This window comes from Corvus brachyrhynchos, unplaced genomic scaffold, assembly GCF_000691975.1.
Source record: "Corvus brachyrhynchos isolate BGI_N302 unplaced genomic scaffold, ASM69197v1 scaffold115, whole genome shotgun sequence".
Lineage (NCBI taxonomy): Eukaryota > Metazoa > Chordata > Aves > Passeriformes > Corvidae > Corvus > Corvus brachyrhynchos.
The window spans coordinates 23,218,526-23,236,004 of record NW_008239553.1 but is presented as its reverse complement, the minus strand read 5'-3'; the positions used below and the strand labels follow the sequence as shown (position 1 = coordinate 23,236,004).

At 41.8% G+C, this 17,479-nt stretch overlaps 1 protein-coding gene across 1 annotated transcript in view; it reads right to left on the bottom strand.

Moving 5' to 3' along the window:
- Positions 1 to 17,462, bottom strand: part of YLPM1 (YLP motif containing 1) — a 40,191-nt gene extending 22,729 nt beyond the window's left edge. Inside the window, exons 1-6 of the mRNA XM_008639603.2 lie at positions 17,448 to 17,462; positions 11,983 to 12,219; positions 10,891 to 11,085; positions 8,998 to 9,740; positions 4,528 to 6,837; positions 1,497 to 1,602 (exon numbers count right to left, since the gene is read on the bottom strand). Of these exons, the coding sequence (XP_008637825.2) occupies positions 1,497 to 1,602; positions 4,528 to 6,837; positions 8,998 to 9,740; positions 10,891 to 11,085; positions 11,983 to 12,219; positions 17,448 to 17,462 (3,606 nt within the window). The remainder of the gene's footprint in view (positions 1 to 1,496; positions 1,603 to 4,527; positions 6,838 to 8,997; positions 9,741 to 10,890; positions 11,086 to 11,982; positions 12,220 to 17,447) is intronic.
- Positions 17,463 to 17,479: the final 17 nt, after the last annotated feature.

Here is a 17,479-nt window from a genome sequence, read left to right as displayed (position 1 = left end):
TCCTGCTGTCTGTGTGAAGGCAGAAAGTCTGAAAGTAGGGCAGCTTGGTGAGATGCAAAAGGATTGATAAGGTCAGTTTCTTTGCCGAAACCACTGGAAAAATTCACAGAGAGCAGAAATACCTGGAAAACCCTTAACAAAATCAGTATCAGAAGAACGTAAGAAAATGGAAGGTCTTGCCTAGTGGAAAAATAAATCAAACCAAATCCTTTGTGAACCAAACATCCACAAGAAACCCCATGAATTACAAGACTTTTCAGCATCACAGCAGGTGCCAAGTTAGAGGCAGCCTTATTAGCAACATGCAACAAAAATTGCAGAATGGTTGTAGATACAAAGCTGAGCTCTATAATAACAGCTCAAAGTCACAGCAGAAATATCTGGAGGCAGGAATTCCAAGAAAGACAAAAGTTGTTTGAAAACCTCTAGGCAGATGAGTGAAGTAGTCTGAGATACAAAATACTCAAACTGAGTAAAGTAACTTCCTAAAGGTATCAACATACCTGCAGTTCTTGGTAGCAAATCAGTTCCATTATTTTACTTTACAGAAACTGTAAACAAGGAAGAGGTCACCCAGGCAAAAAAAAAACCTTGCAGTGCCTCATTCACTGCATAACCCTTCTCTGGACAGAGGGACAAAAAAAGCTTGGTCTGGCTAAATGTCAGACGCAGAAGACCTTATGGCTAAGTTCATTGGTACAAGTAACTTTGGGGTTAAGACGTGATGAAGAATAAAGACTTTGCATCAACTCAGATATCTCCTCCAATACACATTTAACAAAACTGTTTGCTCATTCTAGGAAGGACTTATAAACCGAGTTAGCATGACTGCAGAAGATTGGTTGATTTCTGAATTATCAAAAAACCCAAATATAAGCACCTGAGAAGAGTTCCCAGAACTACATAGGAAATTAAGCAGTAGAGGAGTAGTTGCATCACAACAGGATGAAGGTACACAAACATGAGTTTTCATGCACTTCATGATATTCTAGAAGGTAGTAAGAATTCCCGATAAAAACAGCAAACAGAAGGCTAATGCCCATGCTACATTGAAATATCTCAATTTCTGATTGACGTATCCCCAAATTTTTCCAACTTCAAAGAGGAGATAGCTCTTGAAGTAGGAAAAGCAGTGCAAATTGAAAGAACTTAAGCAAGGAAAAGCAGAGTCTTCTTGTGACCCTTACATTCCTGGTCTGGAAGAGCTCACCTCTTTTTGTACATTATCCTGCTGCAGTCTAGACTGTTGAACTTCATGTGCCACCATCCCTGATGGGTCATACTCAGAAGACAGGTGGACTGACTGAGCAGAAAAGGCTTTGGAAAATTTGAAGAAACTAAGAAGTTGTTTTGCCTCAACAGAAGATAGCTCAGGTTGTAAGGATTGCTGGGGAGGCATTCCACACTGAAATTTGACCATCAGTGTGTAGAACTGGTTCAACATACACATAAATAGTAATTACTACCAACATGTTATTAATGTAAGATGAATTTACCTGAAAGGCACCTGGTCTTGTGCTTGTGTTCTGTGATCTTGGAGAGTCCTGTGTGGCAATGTCAGGTTTGAACTCCTTCAACTTCTGTAGCTGTTCTTTCTGCTCTCTGCACATGCATCATAAGAAAGTGTTATCAGTCTATAGCTTAAATGAAAAATTAAAGAAATCAATGCTCATGGTGAAAACATATTAACTAGCATCAGAGGCCCAGTCAAAAGAAGAAAAGACACAGCAGGCTTTCTGCTGCAATTCAGAAATCCCTGTTTCACATCCACCTAACCATGGAGGCATTTAGTGTATTAGCTGCATGGTTTTTGATCACAGGTTTCCTGAGTTACGCAGTTATGCTTTTGTGCTTTGCCAGAATCTCTCCCTTTGAACAGTGTCCTGGGTTGCAGTGTATTCTATTACCATCCCCATCAGCTGTTGAAATCAGGTGGGGCAGTGTTTCCTTGCCTCCTCCCCCCAGACTATCTTTCTGTTAATTGCCCATCATTGTCCTGCCGCCTGACTCAGAGATAACTCCCTCCGGACTATCTTCTGTTAATGAGCCTAATCAACACTTTGCCTCATGACTCGTTACCCCATTGTGAGATGCTCCACCCAGAGGGAGGAACCAAGCATCCCATCCTGGATATAATCTGAGGCTGAACACCAGAGACACCGGCTTCCCACTGGATTTCCAGAGGACAGGAGCTACACAGCCACCATTGGACTTCCTGAGGAGGAACAGACTGTTTTACTACAGGATCACTGCTTCAGAGGACTGCAGCCACCATTCTACCAGACTGCTACCACCACCCTGCCTAACAGGGTGTCAGGTTGTACCTTGACTCTGTCAGTTTGACAGTGTTTTCTTTTACCTTTTTTTTTCCCCTTTTCTTTAATTTCCATTAAATTGTTATTCTGACTTGGTGCCTCCCACTGGTTTGTTTTCAAACTAGTACAAACAGTAAAGAGCAAAGCTGGATTTTTAGCTTCCGTCAACACCTTCTGCAAGCAAGAAACCCCTTGGAAATGCATATGTAAGTGCTCTCATTTACTTGCTCTGATTCACGTGGTAACAGGATTGAGGCCAACAAAGCACAAGAGATTCCAATATATAAAAACCAGTGAGTCTAACTTCTGCTTCTTTGGTTTATATATCAAAATGCTATTCAATATACAACCAATGCATAGTCTACAGAGCAGAGACCAGGTTCAGCTGTGAGTACTACAATCACTGGATGACAAAGTTCTAGTGAATATGTTTTCCTTTCCCTTCAGTATTTGTTAGATTTTTTAATCTAGGTTTTTCAACTGCTAATTACTCTGTGTATTGAAGTAGTTTCTAAATAACAACTAAGCATGGGATCCCTCTATAACAAGACATAATAGAAACCACCCTAACTACTAATGCATCTGTTCAGTGTTCAGCAGAAGGGGAACTTGGCTCGAAGAAAAGAATCCTCAATGCTTTGTGAGTACAAAGAGTAAACTGAGCACTACACTAGATCACAAATATAGAACAGTCTGCAGCTGAGAGTATGCTGTTTCACATACAATAAAAGCAAAGCCAGAAGAAGGCTTTACTTTTGGAGATGAAAGCAGTTATGTACAACACTACTGGTATAACTCTTGGCTCAAAAAATCCCCATAAAAATTAATAAGTAATCTCCATAAAGTTGTTCCTACTGTTCAGACTTAGATCACCTGCCTGTAAGAACCTAATGAGAAATACCAGTGTTAACTAATCTTAAGATTACTCTCATATTCTATTAGAAATCAGTATCATGCTTATATTTCCCCTTACTACTGGCTTAGAAAGATGTAACTACTTTTTACATAAAATGTTTTAGTGCCTATGTTTAAAATATTTCAGCCCTATTAAATAATCTACTCTTGTAGTGATTCCCAAACTACAGTCCTAAGCCTAAGTCCACTGGCTTGCAGCTAGCCAAAATAAACAGCAAAACATATGCCTGGCAACTGAAGCAATGGGAAAGCCAGGAAGCTGAAAATAATCTATTACTCCAAACTTTTAGCAAATACTACTTTATAACACAGATTTCACAGTAACTAACACTGTTGAATTAATCTAATTGCAGTGAATGATTAAATTATTCAGAATAAAAGTTCTCCCTTTTCAAAAAAAAACGTTTTTCTTGCATTTTGGCATGCAACCAAGACCTTCCATATGGGACAGATGCTCAGCAATCTTACGAGTCTGAAAACAAAACAGCCTGAAGAAAAGTGCAAAACATCTCTACCATGAAATGGTTTGGGTTGGAAGGGATGTCAAAAATCATCTAGTTCCACCCCCCTTTCACTAGATTAGGTTGTTCAAAGCCTCATACAGCCCAGCCTCTTCTATTACAAACTTTGCAACAAACATTATTTGTTTGCTTATTGAAGCCTTAGGAAGTCTAGTAGCTGCTTTATAAAAATATGGTCTTGATGAACTCCTGCATTCATATCCTCCTAATTGTTATACCATTCCTTTTATGCTGATTCCCAGAACTTAATATCAACCAAATTTGACACAATGGTTCACTGACAATACTGGGTTTCAAATAAGAAAGCACTGTAAAAAAAACCCAAACAAAAACCCACTTAGATTTTAACTAAAAAGTGAGCAATATCCAAAAAATCTTATAGGTCTTAAGAACCACATTAATGTAGGTCTTGAGGGGTAAGTACTAAGAAGCAATTATCATTAAGCTCATCTGACACCACCAAAAGGACTGAAAAGCAATTATCTACAAGTTAATTTGAGGATAACAAAAAGATTGGTCAGGTGATGGGACAAATCTCATCCTGGCGAGTAACATACAGGGAATGCCATGTTCATGGCAAAAGGGACAATCATCTATTTAAGAAAAAAAAAATATCCATCTACGAAAGCTGTGATAAAGGTACTCCAAGTAACTTCTTCCACATGAGCTCCTACTACCATGCTGTGGGTGAAAGAAATGAAGCCATTACTGTGTTGATTCAAATGGATCCCACAGAATGGGATTCCTATTCAAAATCACAGAACCAGGCAACTCACCGAAGCATTTTGAGCTCCTGGGCAGCCTTCAGAATTATCTCATGCTGTCTTTGGCTTAGGACCATCACTCCTCCCAAGGACTGATCGGAGTCCAGGTTTGAATCTGCTCCCAGCATATCAGAGGAATGTGAAGGTGGAGGAAGGGATGAATCTGAGCGATCGTCCAAAGACCGCAGTCTCTCTCCATCATCTGGATACCACCTATCCGACAACCGTTCCCTCTCCCAGTCAGTCCTTTCAGGAAGGTAGTCTTGCTTCTCTCGCCATGTGTCGTATCTCTCTGGATACTCTCGAATCCTAAGCTCCCCCCTGTCTCGGAGATCTCTGTCATAATGATCTCTGTTCCTATCATCCCTCCACCTATCTTCACGATACCTGTCCAGAGGTGGAAGGGGTGGTAATGGTGGTAAAGGGGGGATATCCAGGTCACGATTCCCCATTTCTCTGTCATCCATAGGTCTCATGTCCCAGTCTCTATCCCATTCTCTGTCTAAATCTTGATCATAAATATCTGAGGATCTTCCAGTTCTATCAAGATCCCTCTCTAGTTCCCTTTCTCTTGGCCTTTTCCAATCATCCCACCACGAATCTCGTCTGTCGTGATCAGATGATAAAGGAGGTAGTGGTGGTAGGGGAGATAATGGAGGCATTGAATGGTGGGATTGCAACCTGTCATCTCTGTCATATGCATCTACAGAATCATCATGATAATCAGAGTTGTGATCTCTCCAGTATTGTTCTCTTTCCCAGTCATCCACCTGCTCATGCTCCAAAGATGGGTCATCTTGACTATCTAAAGGAAATTCCTCCTGCATTGTATCATCTTCATGACCCCAAGAACTCCTGAATGTTTCATCTCGATGGTACGGAGGCAGTTTGTCAGGGTCATCTCCTAGGTGAATGGGTTTACCCATATTGCCTGTTTCAGATCTTCCTGCTTCCCTCTCATGGCTATCTCCCCTCCTGATGGGACACCTCTCGCGGCTACCTGCTCGCCTGACCAGGTCCCTCTCGCGGCTACCTGCCCGCCTCATGGGGACCCTCTCCCGGCTACCTGCCCGCCTGACGGGGACCCTCTCGCGGCTACCTGCCCGCCGCATGGGCTCCCTCTCTCGGCTACCTGCCCCTCGCATGGGCTCTCTTTCCCGGCTACAGGCCCGTCTGACAGGGCCTCTCTCCCGGCTTCCAGCCCGTCCCCTGTCCCAGCTGCCTGTCCGTCCAGGTAGCTCTCTGTCTCGGTTAGAGAATACTCTCTCATGGCTATCTGACCGTCCACCCAGTCCCCTCTCTCGGTTGCCTGACTGTCCATCTGGCACCCTCTCCCTGCTGCCTGACCGTCTATCTGACATCCTCTCCCTGCTGCCTGCTCTCCTGAACATTCCCCTGCCACGGATGGATGCCTGCCTAGCCTGCCCTCTGCCTCTGTATACATATCCTCTACCACGGCCATCGTCCATCCTGCCCATTCCCCGGCCATGGCCATCATCCATCCTGCCCATTCCCCAACCACCATCCATCCTTCCCATTCCCCGGCCACCATCCATCCTTCCCATCCCCCTGCCACGGCCCATTCCCCAGCCGCGGCCATCCCCCTGCCCTCTGCCACGGCCCCTTCCTCTGCTTCCGGGTCCCTTTCCTCTATCTTCATGCATAAATGGCCCTTTTCCTCTGCTTTCCGGTCCAGGTAGGCCCTGGGTGCTATCTGAAGCACTCAACTGGCCATCTGGTGAATCCAAATCCTGATTTCCTGTTACAGGGGTTACTGTATTCTGGTTCTGAATAGGGGGGGTGGGTGCCTTAGACTCGTCTACTTGCTGGTTGGGATCACGTGAACTCCATGTCCACTTTTTAGGAGGGTCTGAACTAGGTTCTTTGACTTCAGGTTTGGATGCTTCCTGTTGAATGTCTGTCAGGTCCTCACTTGGCTCAGTGGGACCTGCACTCTGTGCGTCGGGAGCAGACTCTGTTCTGCTTACAGACTGCTGATCGCCAGCTGTGTCTGTGAAAGGCTCTTTGTTTTCTGACTGCGAGTCTGTCTGTGCCTGCTGCTGCTGCTGTCCCAAATGAGGCCTGGGCCCCATCCACCGTGGACCACTAGGTCGGGAACCGTGTCCCTGTGATGCATTTGTTGTATAAAATTGTCCTGCTGGTCCTCGTGGGATAGAGCCCCATCTACTTGAAGACTGTCCATCTGTATTCTGTCGGTCAAAACGTGACCTGTATCCTTCTGAGCGCTGGGAGTCAAAACGAGGTCCTCTCTGTCTTGAGCCTTCGAATTTGTCATATCCTCTTCCTCGAGGTCCATCAAATCTACAGATGACACAACAGAAATTTTATTCAAATGAACATGTCATATTAAAATCCTATAGATTAATTTTACACAAAATAGAGAACCCATGTCTAAAATCAAGTTGCTTGGGTATTTGGGATTCACAGTTGTACATCACTGGATGAGTCAGGAAGGCCAAAGCATGGCTGAAGCTGAACTTTGCAAAGGATGCAAAGAGTTCCAGGAAGGGCTTCTACAGATAGGTCAAAGAAAGTGTACCCCTTGTACAAACACGACCGGCAAACTGGTAACGATGCATGAGGAAAAGACTCAGATACTCAACAACTTTTCTGCCTCAGTCTTCACTGACAACCCTTTGCCCCTTGAGTGGATGGAGTGCAAGACAGGGACTAGGGGTGCAAAGTCACTCCCACGGTAAGAGAAAATAAGGCTCATGATGACCTGAAGAACCTGAATATATGTAAGTCTCTGGGAGCTGATAAGATACATCCCAGAATACTCAGGGAATTTGCTACCGTACTTGCCAAGCCACTCTCTGTGATATCTGGAAAATGGTGACAGTCATGTGAAGTACCTGGGGACTGGGAAAAGGAAAACACTGCACCCCTTTTAAAAAAGGGTAGAAAGAAGGACCCTGGAAACTACTGACCTGTGAGTCTCATCTCTGTGCCTGGCAAGATCATCCCAGGAGCTATGCTAAGGCACATGGAGGACAGGGAGGTCATTGGAGACAACCAGCATGGCTTCATCAAGGGCAAATCCTGCCTGACCAACCCAGTGGCCTTCAATGACGGAGTGACTAGTGGATAAAGGAAGAGCTGTGGTTGTCATCTAGCTGGACTTCTTTACGGCCTTTGACACGGACCCCCACAACATCCTTCTCTCTAAACTGGAGAGATACGGATTTGATGGATGGGAGTATTTGGTGGCTGAGGAATTGGCTGGATGGTCATATCTAGAGGGTAGTGGACAATGGCTCAATGTTCAGATGGAGATCAGTGACAAGTGGTGTCCCTCAGACTGGGATGAGCACTGTTTCATACCTTCATCAATGATATAGACAGTGGCATTGAGTGCACCTTCAGCAAGTTTGCAGATCACACCAAGCTGAGTGGTGTGGGAGACATGCCTGATGGACAGGACGCCATCTAAATGGACCTGGAAAAGTCTGAGAAGTAGGCCCATGGGAACCTCATGTGGCCAAGTACAAGGTCCTGCACCTGGGTCAGGGCAGCCCCTGGTTTCACCACAGGCTGGGGGATGATGGGATCAAGAGCAGCCCTGCCAAGAAGGACTTGGGGGTGCTGGTGGATGAAAAGCTGGACATGAACAAAAATGTCTGCTCACAGCCCAGAAAGACAACTGCACCCTGTGCCTATCATTGCATATCACTGAACTCTAAACTAACACACATAAAAGACATGCACTAGCAAGTCATGGAAACAATCTGTTCAGAACTGTACATCCAACAAATCCCCAGGAACAGAAACAACACTTTTTTAAAACTATCAGGAAGTAGAAAATGATTCATTTATATAAAGCTCATGTACTTTGCCAGCAATTCATAAATTATTATTCATTATTGACCACTTTGGAAGAAAAGAGAAGGGAAATAACCATGAAGATATTATTGTAAAGTCTAGCAGAGTATGCAAGGATAGAAACAATTGAACGGAACACCATTATCCTTTGATTCAGCAGACACCACACCAACCCATCTCGAACTAATGACCAGACAGAACAGATGTCGCTTTTGCAACCTGATACCATGTATTAAAGAAAAACATTCAAAAAACAAGATCTTGGATTAAATCATATAGCAGGTATAAAATCAGCAAAGACATATCAAATATTTAGAACAGTTTTCCTATTTTCAAAGAAGGAGGATTGTGTCTCTACGAATGAAAAGGGGGCAGCATCCCCAAGCACTCTACCAAAAAAAAAAATGCAATCTACCCTAGATTATGCTCAGGTCAAAGACATCTGGATATCCTTGCTTTAAAAATATAAATACAGAGAGCATGGTGTACATATATTAAAAAACAAAACCTCCACTGAACAAGTACACACTTAACACAACCTCAAAAACATCTGAGAATAAGATATATGTTTAATTTCTTAATAAATCACTGGAAATCTTGTAGCCTGGAACACCTATCAATCAACAAAAACATTCTTACCTAGGGCCTCTAGGGCCTTCAAAACGCGCTGATCTGGGAGGATCTGGAAGCAATCCACCCGACCTCACTGGTTTATCCTGCACAATAGGTGTGTGTGTCGAAGATACCGCAGAAGTGCCTTTCAGTTCCCCACACTGTTGTTCAGATGAAATAGACACTGTTTGTTTACTAAGATGAACTTGAGACTTTCCATGATCTGATGAGCCAAAGGACGAACCTACTTGAGAATGATAAGGTGAATAGCTAGTTGAACTAGCTATTTTTGATGCATAGGTACCAGGGGTGGGAAGGAGAGCTGGCCTTGGTGTTTCAGTAGCTTGACTGCTTTGAGAACTGGATCCTGAAGGGACAGAGGAATTGGATAACTGAGAAAGAGAAGGGAGAGGCGGGGGGACCACTGGAGGTGTAGTTGAAGGTAAAGTTGGAGGCATAATAGGAATGCCACCTTGACCAGTTTGGGAATATGGAATAAATGGAGGTGGCAGTGAAACATTTGCAGGGTATTGATTCTTCAGATTTTGGAGTGAGGTCACTTTTTCCTGCAGATGGGACTGAGTGACCTTCATCTGCTCATCCCATGCTTTCCACTGTTTCTCATACTCTTGAAGCTGGTCTTTGTGAGGATAGGTTTGAAGCTGATGCTGCCACTGTTGGTTCATTGATCGCTCCCAGTCTTTATGAAGCTGCTGGAACTGTTTTTGCTGTGCCTCATAATGTCGCAGCTGCATGTCCACAGACATTGTCTGCAATGAGATGACAAGAACAGGTTCAAAGTACCTTAGATAGTCAGTTACTCTCAAAGCAACGTATTTCAGGATCACTTGTAATATCACAATTTCCGATGATTTGGCCGCAAGCTTGAGGAAGAACTACACCAAAACAAAAGCAAACACCAACAGTGACATCTCAAGACATTGTGAAAATTTTCACTATATATATGTATAGGAGACTTCAACAGGACAGATGAAGAAACCTATAATCTGTATAAACTGTATTATTATTGGATCCTAACAATGGCTAAATCTGAAATCAATCTTCACATGTATACACTATGTGACTTCTCAAGGTTTCAGTTTTTGCTATTAACCTGCTCAGAATTGCCTCAGCTGCCTGCAATTACTTTTCTCTAAGCCTTTGTCAGATCTTCTTTTTTGCCCAATGAAGCTTCTTTCAAGGAGTTCTGTCTTTCATTACACGTAGATATCGTAATATTCATGGCTTGATCTGCCTGAGATTTTTACGGTTTACCTGAAGAGGTTTTTTTTTAAAAAAAGAAGACAGCCCAAATTACAAAGAAATGTTTAATGTACCAACTCTACCAACCCACTAAAAGCTCATTCAACTCTCTAATGCAGTAACCAACTTCTACTTAAAAGGTTAAAGATTACAACATTGGTTGCAACTGATTATTTGAGTTAAAAATAATGTGAGATAGTGATTTTCTTAATTACATTTACTGCCTATTTTTGGCATTTATATTTATCATTGTACATATTTATTCTTGTAAAAAAGAGCAGCTTTCAAATTACTCTGTGCAATCATCTGTTTACCTGACCTTTCTGAATTGTTTCTCCAGTAGTAAAACATTCAAAGCTGAGTAAATTCAATATTGTGTTCAGCTTTGCTCCTGTATCACCCAGGAACATCTGAAAAATCTTACAAGAAGTGTAAAGTCTTGTATTTCTCATCCTACTGAAGCTTCATCGCCATCTGTCAAGGCTGCTTTCATTCTGAAGTTGAGTGACAGTAGGGGATAAACTTCTTCCCAAGCAGAAAAAGTAGCTAGACAAATGAGCCAACTATCACAAATTATTCAGCTACGTATTTTTCAGCAGACCATGAGTGCTGGGTCACCCAGGATGCATATCAAACACCACCTCCTTAGTGTCTCACCTCTAAGTGTGGAGGCTGTTGCATGATCTGTTGATACTGCTGTACTATCTGCTGCAACTGAGCATGCTTCTGCATTATTCTCTGATATTGAAATCCAACCCGGTGATGGGGGTGCTGCTGCCATTGAGCTGCTGCCGCTTGCAATTGCTGCAACCTCAAATCCTCCTCAGGGTCACCAGGAGGTTCAATACTGAGCTACAGAAAAAGGCAAATACTATAAATAAAGGAAAGTTGCTTCAGTCAGAAAAAAACTACATTTGGTGACTACACATTTTACAGGAACTTTTTCACTGTTCCTTACTTTATCACCCCATTTCAGTGTTCCAGCCACCCACAGCTTCTGGAAAGCTGATTTTTATGTCATCTTTTCTTAATGTGAACAGCCTAATCTAAAGGTTAGGCTGATGACAATTAGGTTATTCATACATACAGAAACTACCTACAGGAAAGAGATTAATGAAAATCTGTTACCTGTTGCTAGCAGGAAAGGTAAAGTGACTCCAAGTGCATTATTTTTGCCACTTTGTAGGAATCTGCATGCTGCAAGTTAAAGTGGAGCACCCTACCTGCAGGGTAATGCACTACCCTACAGTAATCTGTTCAAACATCAATCATGACCTCCATCTATTATACAGTAACTATTACTGAGCATGCTGACAAAAAATATTCAGTGCAAAATTCTTGGCTTTCAGACCAAGTTAAAACACACAGAGAGAAGGGGAGCCAGAACTCACAAACTGCCAGAGAGAAATTAAGAAATAGTTTCTTAAACATAACATTCCTCATCTACTGAGTACCTGATTTTGCATTTCAACATCATGAGGTGTTCTCACAGACAAAGATGACAACGTTGTGGAAGGTGGGGGGGAGTCAGCTCAGACTCACCTGGTGCATGTGTGGGTGAATATGTAATTCTATATACAAGAAGGGTATTTTCTAATTGGTGCAGCTTTAGCAAATTTTTTTTTAAGACCACTTCACAACATTAAGTTATTGTTACAAAGTATACACGAGAATTTGATGGCATTAATTTTCCTGTGGTTGTGGCTCGTCTAGGATACAAATGGAGTGGCATCACTTTCCAAAGCCTACCTTAGTTTCAGTGGATGTAAGAGAAGACTCGTCTTCTTTGGATGTTGGAGGCAGGGATTCATTAAGAGGAGGAGGTTCAGACTGCTGAGTTGAAGCACTCATTTTCCCTTCTTCAGGCTTTGCTCTCTGCTCATCTGTCACTACTGGACTTTTCATCTGCTGCTGTCCCTGAGCATGGGCTTTTGCCCTTTGCTGCAGGCTAAGCAGGTGCTGCTGGTACCAGTATTGCTGCTGTTCCTGTAACAGACATATATTTTCTAAGACAGTTTTCACAAAAAAAACAATAGAAAATAATTAATGATACTCACTAGAATCATACTGTAGAAAAGTTTTTAAAACTGTTTTGAGGAAAAACTCACTTCTTCAGCAACAGTACTGCAACGGATGTCAGAAGATCAGACCAAAATTCAGAAACCACTATGTGATGCACACAACCCACAGCAGAATTTATTTTTTACCCCAACAAGCTTACTATTCTCTAACTACAGCAAACAGTACTAACAAAAATCTGGTGCACAGGCAATAATAAGCAAAATTACTACACATGCTATAACTACCATATTCATTGTTTTTAGAGCTTTTTATATCTAAGAACTACAGGTACTTTTATGAGACTAAGGTAGATAAAATGAAGGGAAGATGGCAGACAGGAGTAAGAGAGCAGTAAAGAGAAAAACGAGGAAATGTATAGAAGAGATGAAGAGGATGAATAGAGAACACAGACATCAAGTAGACTGAAAATGATGGCTGAAAAATTGTGGTGAAAATGTTTGAATAAAGCTATGGAAAATAAAAAGAACAATCAGAACCAGTATATAGTGAGGATTACGTATCATCTGAATTCTTATTAATCCTGATTCATTCAATAGCTGAAGAGGAAAGTGGATATCGTTGCACCCAAAAAAATTACCCATTTAAGAAATAATAAGCTTTCCATTTTAAATATTTCAGGGTAGAACTAAGAGAACTCAAGGCAGATGACAGAAGCTTCAAAAAGTAAGCTGCCACTAACATAAAAAACAAAAGACTAAAGATAAGTATCTCTACACTTAAGTAGCAGTGTCTTAAAGAGACCTGAGTAAGAAACCAACAGTTCTATATATCTTCCAATATGAGAAATATCAGGCATCAAATGAATGGAAAGACAGATGTGGGAGGCTGCTCTTCACCTGACATGGTCTTGTGCCACCGAAGTCCCTGCTAGAGACCTCTCCAACGGCTAAAAGTTTGTGGATTCAAGACACAGCTCAGAAAAATCTACATACTTTAAAAATAAATGCACCATTTACAGCTAAGACAGCTTCTGTATCTTAGGAAAGTATTGTTATACCCTTGATTTTTAAGTTGTTCTCTTAGCATCTGCTTTTAGTCACTGTCAAAGAGAGAATGATAAAATACTGTACTTTTTGGTCGAACCTAGTGCAACCATTCTTGTGCTCTCAACTCCATCACCTCTGAGAATCTGTGACTGATCTCCATCTTTTATACCTTTTGGTCTTCCTTTCCATCCAACCATGCACAGTTAAGAAAAAACACCTATATAAAGCCCAGTCAGAAACAGAAAAGAATCCAAAAGATGCAGGCATTTCAAAACAAAAGTGTGACAATATCAAAGCAGAAAGTGCTGTCTGATGAGATTTCTCAAAAGTGAGTCTGCCCATCTTAAACAAGTTTAAAAGAAGTGTAACTTTCTGCTAGAAACCTACCTCGTGCTCAGATCAGGAATGATGTTTTCTCTTGGTAGGAAACACAAACATGGAGTTGTATTTTTAAAAAAATACTTCTGTAACTTGGAAATGAGGTAAATGAAACGAGAGACTATGCTTCACAGACCTTAAACTGATCGTGCAATTATTCCTGCCATAAATCTTTTTAACAAGAATCTGTCTTTGAAGAGCTGCCATACCTTTGGGTGGAAGATGTGCATTTACATTGCAGTGTGGACTCTGTCAGAAACCTTCAACGACATGTTGAAATAAGTGCAACTCAAGGGAGGAGCATACTTTCCCAGCTGTACAAAACCTGATTCAATTATCCATCTCAAAAGGCACTATAAGGTGATTTGCCATTGTGGTACGAGGTGCTATGATGGGTGACCACATGTTCTACTGCCACAAAATTGTTGTCTCCACAGATCCATTTTGTTTCCTCCTCGTTCCACCAGCTGGACAAAGGGCTAGAATTGTTGTCTCCACAGATCCATTTTGTTTCCTCGTTCCACCAGCTGGACAAAGGGCTAAAACTCATTATATGATATGGGCTTCCCAGAGCTACGATAATATTATTATTTTCAGCAGATGAGTCAGTGATACCTATTCCTGTGCTATCTGAAAAGCATGAGAAAAGCAGAAGGGTAGATTTTTACAGCTTAGTCGGAGCAAAACAGAAGTGCTAGTGTAGAAAATTTTTCATGATGAAGAGTTTAGTTATTTGAGTGCTTATTTCCTCACAATGACTTGTCATTCAACTGGACTTGTCATTCTTCAAGTTCAATTATAATCCTTAAGCCCAAGGAAAACACCAGCATCAACACAGGCCTTTTTCCATCTTTGGCTGACCAAGAGATCCTGTTGCATTTTACAGGAACACTGAAACCAGCACTACCAGCTCCTGACCACAGGCCATACCACCAATGTTAATGCAAAGTCCACACCAAAAGACTACTCCAAAGTTAATATAGGCGACTCTAGACCATACCATAATACTTATTTTGGGGGACACTAGGTCCTTCCCAGGTGAAGATTACACAAGAATGGTTTAGCACCCTCTATAAAACAAAAGGGCTGTTTTAAAGAGTGAAGCAGTCTGCTAAATGGTGAGGTGGTAAAGCTAAGGCAGCTTTAACAGATGTAGATAAATGCATATTTATGGGTACAGATGTACCCACACATACTTGGAGTAGGAAGGGCATTGCCAGCAGGTTGAGGGAGGTGATCCTGCCCTTCTACTCAGCGTTGGTAAGGTCACATCTGGAGTGCTGTGTCCAGTTCTGGGCTCCTCAGTACAAGAGAGACTTGGAACTCCTGGAACAGGACATGAAGATGCCAAGGGAGTGGAACACCTCTCTCTAATAAGGAAAGGCTGAGGGAGCTGGGCCTGTTCAGCCTTGAGAAGAGACAACTGAGTGGGGACCTTGTCAATGCATACAAGTATCTGAAGGGAGGGTGCCAAGAGGAAGGATCCAGGCTTTTCTTGGTGGTGCCAAAGAACAGGACAAGGGCAATGGGCAGAAACTGATGCACAGGAAGTTTCACCTGAATATGAGAAAGAACTTTTTTACCATGCAGGGGACTGAGCACTGTAACAGACTGCCCAGAGAGACTGGGGAGTCTCCCTCACTGAAGATATTCAAGAACTGTTTGGAATACACAATCCTGTGCCATGTGCTCTAGGACGACCCTGCTTGAGCAGGGAGGTTGAACCAGATGACCCCCTGTGGTCCCTTCCAACCTTGCCCATTCTGTGACACTGGAAAAAAATAGCAGCATACATTACCCAAGTATCAGATGGAACATTAAGGGAATACCATAGTTATTTTAACTGGACTTGACAAGAATCCAGCAACTTAATCCAACCATACACCTATGGAAGAAACTATGTTAAACTCTCGATACTGTCAAGATGAAGAACAGTATCTTAGACAGCAAAGGAAAATAGTAAAACACCAACTCAGGGCAAATTGCGTAATATTTTCTGAATTAAGAGAAAAACACTGATGTATTTGTCTGCAGCCACTGTTACTGTGGGATGAGAATAGAAAGAACTGCTTTCAATTGCCAGTTTAAACAATGGCTTAATAGGATACTACAAATGACAAATTACTGTTTCTTTACTCGTCTTTTCAGATTACTAACATGAAAGCATCACGACGCTTAGCTTTTCCTATTCCTATTGTTACTCCAAATTGTGTCTCATTTTACAGCCTAAGATAGCCAAAATCATATCAATCTATCATTACAAATTTATGACCAGAAAAGTATCATATTCCTTTTGAATTAACACTGAAATGTGAATGAGAGCAAACAAACTACTCAAGACAGCAGCTGTTTATATATACACTCATAAACCAGACAATGTAAACTTCAACAGTATTCTGCTGCTTCCACGTGCACACCACAATAATGCATTGCTTGCAACTCTTCTGGAGAGTGTTTACTGTTTTATTACTGAGCTCAATAATTTAAGAAGTCAGTAAGCTGCCTCAATACCAAATTAATACCACTTTCTATGCGTGACTTTTTGAGGTTTTGGTTTTGTCATTAAAAAATTAAGTCTTGTTGTTATCACTGTAAAAGATTAATTAGTACTGTCCAAAACCTTCATAAAATTAAGTGAAATGAACTGAAAGCACTACTTTGCCAGGCAGTAATTAGTAATATGGTAGAAATGTAAAAGTGAAATTTACATAGATACAATTAAAAGGTGTCCCAGCAATTAGCAAATTTAAAGTGTCAGTGACTTCTATATGACACAACAGGATTTCTGCAAACCTAGCTTCAAATCAGAATCCTAAGATCAATTTGCTGTAAAAATAGATTTAAATAAAGAAATCTTAAAGCATGCACTTCAATTTTCTTCTTGCAGGTGAATCTCAATAAAATAGCTCTAAACCCATGCAAAAGCCTCAGTGAATCTGCCTGACCCATATACACAGCTGTGGGCCTCAACACATGTGCCTTGCTGTGTATGCTCAACCCTAAGTCTAGATTGTCCCTGACAATGCAGATGAATGGTTCCACCAGTTCACTGGAACTGGTCTCATTTAGGTGAAGTGTGCAAACATTTTGCAGGTATTTTGGCCTTAGTGTACACATAAAAAACCCCACAACAATAATAATTTTTCACCTCAAGGCATTTCAGAACATTTCCCTCCAATGCCCTATGCAATTTTATACTGGAAGATCAAGCACATGTAGCACAAAATGTAGATATAAGTCTAAGTAGAGAGCAAGTATGTACTGCAACAAAAACATTTTTGCAGCTTTAACTGTGTGTGATAAGATTAAAAGAGCCACAACTCTACACTGATCAGGCAGACAACTGCAACTCAATCCCTTAAGAAAACTAAATAAAGAAATGACTGAAGACAAGTGACACTCATCCTGCAATGTGCAACAAGCAAACAGACTGCAGCATCTCCCAACAGGCCAGACAAAGCCAAAGGGGGTTAGGTGCCAGGTTGCTCACATGCTGTACTTTGGAATACATTCTCCAGAGACCAACACACGCTCCAGAAAATTAAAGTCAGCCAGACAGCTACACTTTTCCCTAAACAATTTTTCTCTAGAAATGACAATTTGTTACATCCCTACCACCACCACTGGATAAATCAGCATTTATGAAGCTTCCCCTGAGCTGTGCCATTACCAGACTTCCACGGGTTGCATCCAAATCCTTTCAATATTCTGCAAATACGGTGTGTTTATTAACTGCCCTTGCTCGGGGACCTTTGCAACACCCCGTACCTGCCAGCGGCTCATCGCCACCCCTGCCCTGG